We start from the raw sequence: 13,341 nt of genomic DNA, 5'->3' as shown, positions 1-13,341 counted from the left end.
ACTGATACTACTGATGTCCACATATATCTGGAGGCTGGGACACCACCTGTAGGGCTGCAGTGTACAATAGACTCAAAGAGTGTCGTTATTTCATCACTTCAACAACTAGATTGATAAACGATAAGAGCTGTTGCGAAAGGCCTTGAATAATTGACATGTGAACACAAAAAATGCCACCGAGCTCAACATCAAAAAGGTTTGCTTCTCCCTATTAGGAGAAGTATTTGGGGAAATTATTAAAATGTCAATATGGAAACAGAGCGGGAAGAAACTCGAGAGTAACTGGAATGTTATTTTTGGTTTGTGGTGAGTTGTAATTAACATACCAGTTGTGTAAATTAAACTGATGGGCAGGTTTAGACATCACCTTCGGTAAAATGCTGCCCCACCCACTTTTTCTCACGCTGCTTGGTTTATGAGAATCTTACTCACAGGATCCTTCTGAAAATATCAGCACAATTGTGAACTGAACTCTTTCTTTATTGATTGTTTTCACTCTTTTATTCCATGCATGGTTTCCTGAAATGAGATGACTTGCTCTTTAAGAAGTTTAACAGGAAATCAGAATACTTGTGATAGGTAAGAGGCGGAACGTCATGTGTTCTCTAGGTTCTGGGCAGCTTACCGGAATACTAACTATTGGTACCGTGAAACTCACTAGGACAGGTGCAAAGTATTGATTACAGTGATTGTATACCTGGATGTTTGCTTTCATCCACTTTCAGTTTGCCGGGATTGTTTAGAACACGTATGTCACGTTTCATCAGAAAGCTCATTTGAATGGTTTCATCGGATTAATTCCCTATCACATCATTCACATCATTCTATGTTGCAACTTTGGCATAACTATGTATTAAAAAAAAGACGGGAAACAAATGGATTTGATTTTGCACATTCCACAAATTGGCTCGTGTTTGAACACGCTTGTTTACGGTGTGATGTACCGCACATCTCTAAGGCCAGTGGCCTTATTGGGCGGGTTTGTTGTTATTTGAACTGCATATCAGAGCCTTCTTGGACAGATACTGTAGAAAACATCCAGTCATATCTAACAAGGCAGTGTTACCTCACCCTTCTGCCTGCCTCTACCTCTTTGAAGAGAACATGTTCAGTCTTGTCCTTCAGCTCCATCACATGCACAGTTGTTCTGTGCTTACATGTAGGAATTCTGTCGGAGATTTTTGTAAGCAAACGTTTATGTTGTGAAATTGTTCCACTTGTGGAAAAAAAACACGGTGATAGAAGTAGAGCAGCTTCCTAGTACCCATGGGTACTAGGAAGCTGCTAGTACATCTGGAAATGTAAGCTTTTAAAACATTTTAAAACCAAGTATCCTTCAAGGAAACTGTGTTATTTTTCCTGATATTCATAACACACTCTTTATTTTAATGAGAGAGGGCCCGGTGCTGATGTAACTGTGTTCCTAAAGTAAAGCAGAAGACCACAGCTGCAGAGTTAGTTTTCTAAAGATCAAGCATGAGTTTTGTTAGTTCTGCTGTTGTCATTTTCAGACATGGAGAACATGAGACATACGCGAGCGGGTTAATGGCTACAAAATGAAAATCATTGTTTCAAAACTGATCTGATGCAATCCAAAGCAACTGACCGGTCAACTGCATTGTCAGAAAGTGGTGATTATTGATGATAAGCATTGCAAACATTTGTTTTACAATGTGTTGCATCAGATGGCACATGTTTTCATAAGTGCAGAAAGTCTATAGGTATATGATATTGTACAGCTCCAACAGCGAAGAGCAAGGCACTAATATTTCTGTTTCTGCTCTGTTTAGTGTTATCAACGTACTATCACAGCTTTTTTTCCAACAGCATCATGTGAGCTCACTGTAGCAATAATCATATCATAATTTAATTTAAGATTATCATAAGAAATCAGCTACTCAGCCCACTTCCACTGAGCTTCAGGGAGCTTGTTTTTGGTTCTACAATTATTGCTGCACATTTATTAAGCTCTAACCATTATTATTATTATTATGTACTACTGATATGTTAATAACAATTTTTTTTTGCATTTTTGTCCCAGTTACATGTTTCAGATCATCAAACAAAATATAATGTTAGAAAGAGATAACTAGTCGCTAACATCTATCAGTCTGGACAGGGTGACAAAGCCAAATGTTTTCAATAATGAGTCCCGTTACATCTGGTGTGAAACTAACACAGCATTTCATTAAACGACAGCCAAACATGGTGGTGTCAGGGTGACGGTCTGGGACTGCTGTCCTGTTTCAGGACCTCAATGGTTGCTGTAATTGATGGAAACATGAATTCTGCTCTCTACCAGAAACTCCTGGTGTCACATCTGCCCATCCATTTCCAGAAAAGGCATCTCACAGGTCGCATTTTCAGTTCACATCTTTAATTATCAAAGTATCAAAAATCAAAACAGAGATGGAAGTAGTTACACAGTGATAGTAGCAGTGCAGTTGTACCTGACATCCTTTATTTATTTCTGCTATGACACAGCTATAGAGAAAAAAAAAAGTATTCAGTAGTAGAAATAGGCACAATATGAATACATGCACTCAGTGCTCAGTGACTATCTAGTAATGACTAGCATCGGGACAACAGGTGACAAAAGTACTATGACCACAAAGACGCCTGCGTCCCTTTAACAATGTGACTCTCGCACAACACATACAACAATATAAACCTTCTAACACAGGAATACAACTTCAGTCTACAAAATTCATTATTATTCTGTCAAAGGAAACCCCTTCTGGTATGTACTCATCCTTCGCTTTGTGCGTCAGAGTTTCAGTTTGATTGAGAATGAGAAGTTAGAGTGTCGCTCAGGAATAAAGGGCTTCTGATCTCATGTTTGGCTTTATTTTACTGCCAATAAACAACAAACAGCAATCATCGTGCTTGTCAAATTTCTGTTTGAGCAATAAACTGCTTTTTTCCTTGGGCTATTTTTTTTTTTTTTTTACAATGGAAAAGGGTGTGCAAGTGAACAACAACTATTTTGGCAGTTCGTTTTCAAACAGTGGAAGTTCACGACACACTTAGATTCTAACGTGTCAACAAATCTTGCATAACTTCAGAGTAAACTGATGCAGCGCTTCTGATACCTAGCTAACGATATCTAATGAACACAACATCCGGACCAAATGTTTTCAATAAATACATTTTTAAAAAAATAACTTTTGGTTTTGCTCTGTTGAGACCAAAGGAGGCATTGGTGTTTACATACAGCAGCACATAGTTAATATGCATTTGATACTTTATACAAGACACTGGGTAGAAAACACATCTGTAAAATAACACTTATGTAGCTTCATTGTCACAGAACAGGTTGAAAAAAAAAATCCCCTTTGCTTTAAGAGAGAACACAGTGATAAATAAAGTGTCCATTGGGCAATTGTGATTGCCATAAAATATTGAATTCTTAAGAAAAAACCCCACAACAAAACACTTATCTATACATGTGATTACACTGTCTTTTGTACTAGGCTTTTTTCAGTAAGTGCAGAATTAGAAACCCTGCCTGCAACGTACATTTCCCTTTTGTGTCTGCTACACTCACAGCAAGGAACCTGACCCGTACTCATGCTTTTGGACGAGTCATCTCATATTATGTATAACAAAACGGACGTCTATAGCATACCTAGGTCCTGAGTGGTTAGTAGTAGCAGCGTTTTTAGTAATTCACTTTGTATACAGGACAAGCAGACAGGGTTAAAACAGCAACATCCTAACATACAGTAATCATTTAATAAATATGTCATCTTTGCTGTACACTAAACAGAGACCGTTTCTTTTTAAAGTCAGTGACTTGCATCTGTACACACTCACACAGTCATTCTGAATCTCCTTACTGTCGGGGTGAACTCTTAAATAGTGTGCCTTGATCACCTTGAAATCGTGCTTTGGTACAAAAATCAGACCATCGACTATTCAAAATACTAATAAATCAAGAAAAGCTGTTGAACTTTGTTTAAGTGCTTTAGCATCTGTTCTTGGCCCTGACTGTTTAAAATGTTTAAAAAAAAAAAAAGAAACATAATGCAAGTCAAAGTGCTGTCCATCATTTCTCACTCCTGTCCAATCAGCAGCTACGGGTTCAGGGAGCGGAAGGTGCTGAGGTCACTTTACACCGCTCTCTTTTTCTCTAGCAGCATTATGGACGGCAGGTGGGCGTGAGGAGTCATAGGTGGCGTTTCATTCTCAGGTCATAAGTCTGTATGTGGCAACTCCACCTCCTGCGAAACCAGTCAGTCCTACATCAGCAGCAGGAGATGGAAGAATTGCAAGCCCTAGATAACACTCTGGGCGATCATAAGTGACTGGGGCACTGGACATGATCGAGAGTCAGAAGTCCTCCGCCGAGAGGCGCTGCTGTGGACGTGGATGCGGATGAGGTGGTGGTGGAGGTGAGGTTGTGGAGTTGTAAGGTGCTCTCCTGGATGTGCTGGATGAAAAGGTTTCGCTCGTCCTCGGGCGTCTGGGGGTTCTGGGCTCGGACGATGCACGTCGGCCGGTGCAGGTTGAGCATGTAGACCAGCTGCTGCTTCTGCTGCTTAAGCTCCTCAATCTGAGCTTTTAAGTCGGCATTGATGCTCTCCAGCTTTTCAGACTCCTGCAGAGAAGGATGGAAGAAGAAGACTGTTATTCACCCGAGAAACATAAGCTATTTCTCACCGCAAGCTGTGAATGTCATGCTTTATAAATTGTCTAACTGTGAGGGTGCAAAAAGCTAAGAGTAGGTGCAGAATAACCAATGCTCAAATTGATGAAAGTGGAAAACTACCTTCTGGAGTGATTCAGTCTTTTCCTTCTTCTTGTTGCGGCACTTGGCGGCAGCGATTTTGTTTCTCTCCCTCCTCCTTTTCCTTCTTTCATGCTCCTCAGATGTCAACTAAAAAAAAGTAAGAAATATAGACCATTAAGAAAAAAAAATACTCTCTCTCTCTGTGTATGTATGTATGTATGTATGTATGTATGTATGTATGTATGTATGTATGTATGTATGTATGTATATATATAACAGACACATTACAGATAACTACATGCTGTAATTCCCCCTCTGCCTTACCTCTCGCTTGACCCCGTTCCTGTATGAAGTTAGCTCAGAGGCTCGATCTGAGCTGGAGCTGGCACCATCGGAGCTCATGTCGGTGCTAAGCCCGTTGGACAGTCGCTTGCTCTGGATTGCCAGCCGGAGCTCCTCTTTCACGATGGGTGTGAAGTTGGTGAAGTCGTCCAGGGTGAGTGTGCCTTGAGGGGAGAAGCAAGGAACCAAGGCGGAGCAGCTGATGTCAGCCAGAGAAGGACCCGAGTGCTGAAGCATCATTCTGTAAACGCAAGAGATGAAAATCGTCAGGTGGGTTAGAAACACTTAATATAATTCAAAAGAAACTGAGCTAAAGTCATTATGAACCCAACGCTGAAAGTCACAAGATAAATAATGTGGGAAGAATAATAAAGGAATGTTCAACTTTTTGCTGAGTAACAATGACACAAATGTCAGAAGGAAGTCCAAAGCTAAGATCGGTTTGAAAGGTCAACATGGCATGTTAAGGAGGACAAACAGATTGTGATGACAAGACAAATAGCTGTGTCATTCAAAACTAAGCAAATATTTGCTTTGTGGAAAACATGCTGTAAAAAAGGCTCATTAATTAGGGAGGTGTGGATGTTTGTTATCTAAAGGAGAAGTGAAAAGAGTTGAATTATGGCCATCAGCCAGATAAGAAGGTGTTTACATCAGCTCTGAGACCAAAACCAAAACAAGCACGTTTATATTATATTCTTATGTTCTCCAGTAATAAATCATTTGCAGCGAAGTCATTAATGATATGGTTTGTATTAGTCTGCACACAGCTGCATCTTCTTAGAATTTAAAAAAAAAAAGTTTTAAAAAGTCTTGTTAGCTCTACAAATATTTTACCACCGCCTCCCTCTGTTCCCTTCAGTTTCGTTATTATGTGTTCAGGTAATTATAAAAGAGAATTGTGCTATTCATATGTTTGTTTTGGTTTTGTTATTATAAAGTTAACTCAAAAGAAAGAAGAAAAAAAAAGAAACAACAATATTAAAAGTCTCGTCAAAAGTGAGGAAACAAGTGCAAAAATCCGAAATACCTGATTATAAATAAGTTACAAAAAAAAGTGTAACAAAATGCATTCAAGCAGAATCCAAGAAAAACGTCGCATGATGTCATATTTGAAACAAAAACATCTCGAAAGTTTTTATAAATACAAAATACGCTAAAATAAAATTTAAAAAAAAAAGAAAAATCGTTAGTGCAAACTGCTCCAAAAAGATGTGCTTGTTTATATATTTTGTTTATATATTTTATATATATTCACGCAAAAACACGCGCGGAAGTTTTCGCAGTGTCCCGGGACGGAGCGCACGGAGACACCGGCTCTCTGCGCTTCTCACCGGGATCAAAGAGCGACAACACCGCCTCTCTGCCCCTCACACACACGCTCAAACACCCCCGTCTTCCTCCACGGGAAACAGATCTCCAGCCTACCTGTTAAAGCTGTGAGTGTCCGGATCGGATGAAGTGCGCCGTGAAGAAAATAAACCTTCTCTTATGTCTGTGCGTTCCGCTCTTCCTGTGTCGGCTTCCTGCTCGTTGGCTACGGTTGCTCTTGTGGCCTTTACGTTGCGTCACCTCGCGCTTTTAAATTGGTTGAAGGGGGCGGGACACATGACGCAACGCAACGCTACTAGAGAGCGAGAGAGGGAGGGCGCTAGGGTTGGGAGCCTGAGAGTAGGGGGGGTGACGTCATCCTATTTTTAGAAGGCTGATCCGGCGATGATGCAATCTAGCAACCCCGAGTGTTCTTCTCTGCCATAACAGGACAGGCGTCCCCCTCCCTCCTCCTCCTCATGTTTTTTCCTCCTCTGCCTATCCTCCCGCAGATTTTCAGCTCTTCCTCATTCTCCTCCTCCTCCTCTCTGCTTCCTACCCTCTTCCCACCAACGCGTTATTCCTTTCCCAATCTTTTAATCTTTTTTTTCCTTTTTTGTTTTTATATTTGTCTCTTTTTTCAACACTTCATTCATCATCTCCAATCCTCTTTTTTGGTATAGTTTCTATCCCCCTCCTTTTTTAATCCCCCCATCAGCTTTGGCCTTTTTCACAAATTTCCATGGTTTATGTCCCAAAATCCCTCTATTCTTTGCCACTCTCATAACATGTTTTTCTCTTATCTTCCCTCCCATCTAATCTCTGTCATCCTATTTCCAGTTGTCTCTTCTCCACCCGTTGCTGTACCTCCTGCACACGCATCTCCACTAATCACTTGAATCTTTTTTTGTTATTGTCTCGTAAATTTACCAAATTTAGAAATACGGGCTAATTTTCCTCTGCGACACCTGGTAGGTTGATGGTATTTACAGATAACCAGTTTAACCTGTTTGATCTTTTTCTTTTTAAAATTGCAGTTTCTTTTATTCCCTTTTTACTTTGTCTCCTGTTTTCTACTAAAAACCTTCACGTCTTTTCCTTTTTCACTCCTCCACCATTATATTTCCAAGTTCTTTCTGCTCACTTTTTCCCAGTATTTACTTTGATACTTTTTTCTTAATTATCCATGTTTTTATATTCCTTCATCATAGTACTTGTACATCTTTCCTTCTTCTATTCACCTGAAGTCTTTTGCCCTCTTTCTTCTACTTCTTTTATCTTATTTCTCTTCTCTCTCTTTCCTCCACTTTTTTCACCCCCATACACTTGTCCTGTCTTGTACTAATCAGCCTCATTTTATTATTCCTCTTTGCCCTCCATTATTGTTTCCATAAGCATCACCTCTTCACACGCTTCCCTTCCCTCTCTGTCATCTCTCCCTGTTTTGACACTGACATGGATTTCCATTCCAGGCATTCCACACTAACGAGTGAATAAGGCCGTTCAGGCTGAGTGACAGTGGACGGTTATTTATTGTGCGGTTACACCACACTCACCAGCTGGGGTATAAAAGAGGTTAGACAGACATGCAGACAGATATGGATCTTTGCATGGATGGATGGATGGAAGGATTATAATGATTTTCCTTTTCCTGTCTGATGATATGATGACATATACCTGTCATGTGAGGACAGGTAAAGAAAACTTTCTGAACTACGTGTGCTTTTACATGTGTGTGTGTGTCACAGATTTGTAGACTGCCAGTAAATGTAATCTACACGCAGGGATTTTCTTGATTAGTCGTAATCAGATGATCTTGTTTACTCGACTGCTGACACAGATTTCCTGTGAGAATGTTGGTTTTTGGCTTCAGAATACAAAAATATGTGCGAATTTTCACTATTTAACATCTAAATTTAAATTGTAAGTCGTGGCAGCTGTGGAAATACACAACTAGTAAGCATCTATATGTTAATAATATTCAGACATAATAATCGATATTATTAGCAGTCTTTCACACTAGTTTTATGTATTATTATTGATAATAGTTTCAAAGTTACACCTGCAACTTCAGCACTAGCAGTAATGTCCTCGTCCTAGCAGTCAGATTAAAGGAAAATACATTTTAAAGGGTTTTACCTTAGCTATAAAACTCTGCTACTGTAACATAATGTTTATTTTATGCTTACTGAATTGTCCAAAACTGGAAAAGAAGATGGTTCATGAAACGCACTTTTATTTTATTTTATTTTTTTCCATATGGGCTGACCCACATCAGGTGCAGCTGTTTATGTTGGGCTGTTTTAATGTGCAGCCATAAAGCAGAAAGCAGCATGGCTTTAAAGTGCACACATATCTAGCAAAGACAAGCAGAGCATGCTGACGTCATCCTGATTCAGAATCATTCCAAAAAAGAAAGAAAAGAAAAGAAACAGATTGTTTTGTCTCAAATATTTCTGTCAGAAAACAGAACAACGTTATTATTTTGTGTGTGTGTGTCTGTTATGATGCCTACATATCCTGTCAAAGCAAAAAACTCGGCTCAACTTTTGCGTACATGATACAATAATTTCCTGATAGATTGTTATCTAACACGAACCATGCAACAACAGCTCTGCAGTTTTGTAAAATCCTGCTTCCACTAGATTACTCCTACTAGATTTTAAGTGACCTGATTCATGAGGATGTTTTAATTCTGATTAAAAGATGCAAGCTTTTGGGCATCTTGTTGACCTCTACTGCAGTTTATGTGCTTAACTTGTAAGTGTCATAGGTTTTTTTTATTTGTTCGAGTGATTTCACACACTGAAGAAAAGGTTCTTTCGCTCCTATTTCCTTGTAGTCTTTCTATCTTTTCCTTCCTTTTCTCATTTCCTGCCATTTTCAGTATAATGCCCTCTCGGTTTTGTAATTTTGAAACTCCCAGTTTCTCTGAGTGTACCAACAAAATTGACTTTCAGTTTTGCCAACTCAAGACTTTCTTGGAAACAATATTGCTTCACTATTTCATGAAATTATGAAATGTCAAAATCGAGTGATCATCAAGTGGTCACTATGTTTGCATCTCATCTTTTCTTAACTTTACTTGAAATGAAGCCAAGGAGACATGACTTGCCACATGAACGATGACTGCCATGACTGATCTAGAAATTCATGTAACTATGAATCCCACCCAGTTGTAAAGGCCATAAAATGGTTAATAATTAAACAAATGAGTTTCCACTGCTAAGGAAAACATCTGGCCTTATGTGAACCTCTGAAAAAACACTCCCTGACAAAGAAGGTTATGTAGTGGTGACCTGCTGAGGTGTTTTCTCCATTTTTAGACAGTGAGTTTGAAGGCCGAGTTGAACAAGGGAAATATTTCTCTTTGCCAGGAACTGAAAGAAAAGATCTGCTGTTTCCCCAAGCTGTAAATCTGAAACCCTGAAATAGGTTAAAATAAATTCTAATAAAAATTATTTTAATATAATTTAACCCAGCATAAATATTCTTATAAATAAAAACATACCACAGATGCTTTTGTCGGCCTCAGACTAAATGAAAGTGACTTCATTGACTTATGCCCTTGAATTCTTCAATGCATTGTCTACGTTTCCTGTGCATGTGACATGTAATGTATGTGCTAACTCACAGTCACATGGCTTGATTTTGTGCTTTTAGTTTTGGTCCAGATGGAAAACATAAATGCAGAGTGACTGCTGTTTGGAAAGTTAAGAAAATGCTCCGACTCAGAACTCCTGCTCAATCAGACATCACAGAGGATAGGGGAGGGGGTTTCCAAAGCAAACTTAGGATCCTAAAAAGCTCTTCCAACGAAGAATACTCACTCACTCAAAGAAAGAAAACGTAAATTGTTACAGACAAATCAGAGGCAGGCTAAATAAAAATGAAAGTAAGAAGAGTAATATATTAATAAGAACACTTAGGGGCAAATTAAATGAAGGGACTGAGTCTGAGCTGCTCAGCTGCTCTACTGGGAGCCTCAAAAGTAATCAAAATGACAAATCTAGACTATTCCAGAACATACTGGGAGCCAGTTTAAAAATGCCAAAATGGGAGTGATGGGAGGCTGCTGACTTCTTTATAGTCTACAGTCGTTCAAATAGAGTTTTAGTTCAGGAAAGAAAAAAAGGCTGACACATGTAAAAGCACACTTTTAAATCTTAAATGACATCTTTTTTTAATTTCTAAGATGATAAAAGCATGACTGCATTAGTCTCACAATGTGGTGCTCGAAATTTAGGTTTTAATTAAATCAGATTTCAAGATAATTTGCAACCAGCTTGAAATTTTCAGGCCGAGAAGCAGCCGGTGGGAGAATCTGTTCAGCGTGACCTACGACCTGGTGGCAAGTTTCGTCTGAATTTAGCTGAAGGAAATGAAATGACGTCCAGTTCTGAACCTCATAAAGAGTCACATGATCTGAATTAGCCATCACTTACATTTATAACAGTGAGTCATGCAGAGACTCAATGTATGCTTTGATTCAGTGTAGTTTCAGTTAACTCATAGAGTAGGTACGCTGGTTTCAGTTTACTTTTCCCCGTTTAACTGGTTATATTAATACTGTTTAGATGGTTTTAAAACATTAAGCTTGTAGTGATGATTTCATTTCATTGGGAAATTTATTTATATATTTTTATTCTTAATTCAGAACAACTCTCATGATAAAAAGCACAGATGCGTAACCAACAAAACCTATAAATAAAGATGATTTTTATCTTGACAAAAGCAAAAAAAAGAAAAGAAAAGTGTTTTCGCACATTTTGAGTTTGTTGCTATCAAGGTGAATATATTCAGTGGAATGGGGAGCCTTGGCTTTTGCAACACATTTTGCAAACTCCCACCAGCTCTGGTTATCCACCTGTCAAAATATGTTTATGTCCTATAGTATGTGATGTCTCATAGCTCAGAGCCCCAGATGGAGAACTTCAGGCCCGGGTGTGCACGCTGTTCTGGAAAGTTACAGTACTCCCCTTCCTCAGCCTGACGTTGGAAAGGTGCTCGGGAGGTGGGAGGTGTTTCCAACATAAATGCGCCAGAGTTTTCCAAAGAAACATATTTAATCTTTTACAGCTGACAACTTCCTTCACAGTCATTCACAATAATATATACAAACATTATGAATAGGGATGTACTAGGTTTTACTAAAATATTTTTAGTTGAGCTATTTTCACATCTAGTTTAGTTGAATTTCTGTCAACTTGTCTTGAATCTGCCAGAGAAATACTCGACATATAAAATCCAGTGTCGTTTGTTCCCAGCTCTGATTTTAAACCGTATCATTAGTTAACTGTGCCTTTTAGAAATGCTACCTGTGCTGATTATCACTTCACAGATCTACTGTGGCGCATGCTTGACCTCGCCTCAAAATACATCCATGTTACACTGCATCTAATTAAAAGCTGACACGCTTGGAGTTGTAGTTTTTATTTTTAGGACGCCAGACAATCGTCAAAATGCTCGAGCTGAATGGCACAAATGCTCACGCTCGCATTTCCACTCTTCTGTCTTTCTCCGCGAGCAGCCAGACGAGTGTTGAAAAGTTTATGAGGTCAGTGTGGTCATCCAGATTGATGCTGCGACATGAAGTCATTGCTGACACTGTCGCTTATTAATACCATATGATCGGAGTGCTAACCCTCCTCAGCTAAATATTGCATTCTCTATTTTTATGTTTCAAGTGTTTCATGCCAAAGAGCTACGTGTGCTCATATCCACATACAGTATGGAGGAGCAGGCTCTTTGGGCAGCTTTTAAAAAGGAAAATACAGTCTATCAGGTTAACTTTCTTAATGTCAAACTTCAAAAAAATTCATACCTTTTTAAAATATAAAATCCAATAATGGAAACAGGTGGACTTTAAAAAGCTAAATTAAAAGATGAACAGTGAATTTTAGCTGATTTCTAAATAAATCTGGTGTAAACACATTACAAAAACATATGAAAACAAATACATTAATCCCAGAAAGTACATAGGGTGACGTATAATATGTAAGTGGGTCTTTGGCCAGTTAACCATAACTTTTCCTTGTGATAATAAATCATTTTGTTTCTATTCAGTTTAACCTAAAAAAAAAAAACCCCAGTTCTTCTTACAAGTTGTAAATAAGGGCACCGCAGGATTTCGCCACAAAACTCTCACTTTCACCTGCTATTCCGCTTACAGTTCACATCCTGGACTCCTACCTAATCTCCAAAACAGTTCCTGATGTGAGCTAATAAAGAAAACAGGACAGAGGACGGGTTTCACTATGACAGAAAGGAATGTGAATAAGAGCGAGTTTCTCATTCTGAGAGTTTGCTCTCAGTGGAAGAGAAAGTGAAAACCAAAGAATTCGTAAGCCCATGTGCAGCAGTCTAGAGAAGCAAAGCCTACTTTTTAAATCCTCAGTTAAACACTAAACACCCTGCAATTCGTGGTTTAGGCTGCACATTAACTCACACCTCATTCATGCTTCTGTTTAGTAAAAGCTTCCCTACTGCAACTGTGTCTTATTAAAAAAGTCACCTTCTTGCCTCCAGCCAGTTCTAAATGCAGCAGCAGCAGCTTCTTAATGGTTTTAGCACATGCTGTCACATGTCCTGGCTCTTGTCCATTGGCACCCTGTACGTTTTGGAATTGATTTTAAGATTTAGTGTTAAAGTGTGTCAGCGTCTGCGTTCAAGCTACATGACAGAAATACTGACCTCCACGTGAGCAGGTTAACAGCCTCAGATCCTTAACTGGGGTTGTAGGGCAGTGAGTAGAACTGGGGCAATGGCTGCACAGACAAAGTAAACAAAGGGCTACATGTTGGATTAACTTAATCAAAATGTAAGCAAATGTTACAAAGAAAGGGATCAAACCCACTGCACTGGAATCAAGTTAAATAGCAGTAAAAACTCACTGCAGCCCTAATAATGATTCAAAGGGGGTTCCTTTTAGGACTTTACAGGCTGGATTTGCTTTT

At 39.0% G+C, this 13,341-nt stretch overlaps 1 protein-coding gene across 1 annotated transcript; it reads right to left on the bottom strand.

Moving 5' to 3' along the window:
- Positions 1-2,828: 2,828 nt before the first annotated feature.
- Positions 2,829-6,649, bottom strand: atf3 (activating transcription factor 3). The gene is made up of 4 exons (XM_005929898.2): positions 6,503-6,649; positions 5,057-5,315; positions 4,772-4,879; positions 2,829-4,600 (listed from the first exon to the last, which is right to left on the bottom strand). The coding sequence occupies exons 2-4, from the start codon at positions 5,312-5,314 to the stop codon at positions 4,298-4,300; spliced, it is 669 nt and encodes a 222-aa protein (XP_005929960.1). The 5' UTR covers position 5,315; positions 6,503-6,649; the 3' UTR covers positions 2,829-4,297.
- Between the last annotated feature and the right edge of the window lie 6,692 nt (positions 6,650-13,341).

The sequence above is a fragment of the Haplochromis burtoni genome, unplaced genomic scaffold, assembly GCF_018398535.1.
Source record: "Haplochromis burtoni strain Fernald_Lab_line unplaced genomic scaffold, NCSU_Asbu1 Contig_126, whole genome shotgun sequence".
Classification (NCBI taxonomy): domain Eukaryota; kingdom Metazoa; phylum Chordata; class Actinopteri; order Cichliformes; family Cichlidae; genus Haplochromis; species Haplochromis burtoni.
This window is presented reverse-complemented; position numbering and strand designations above follow the sequence as displayed.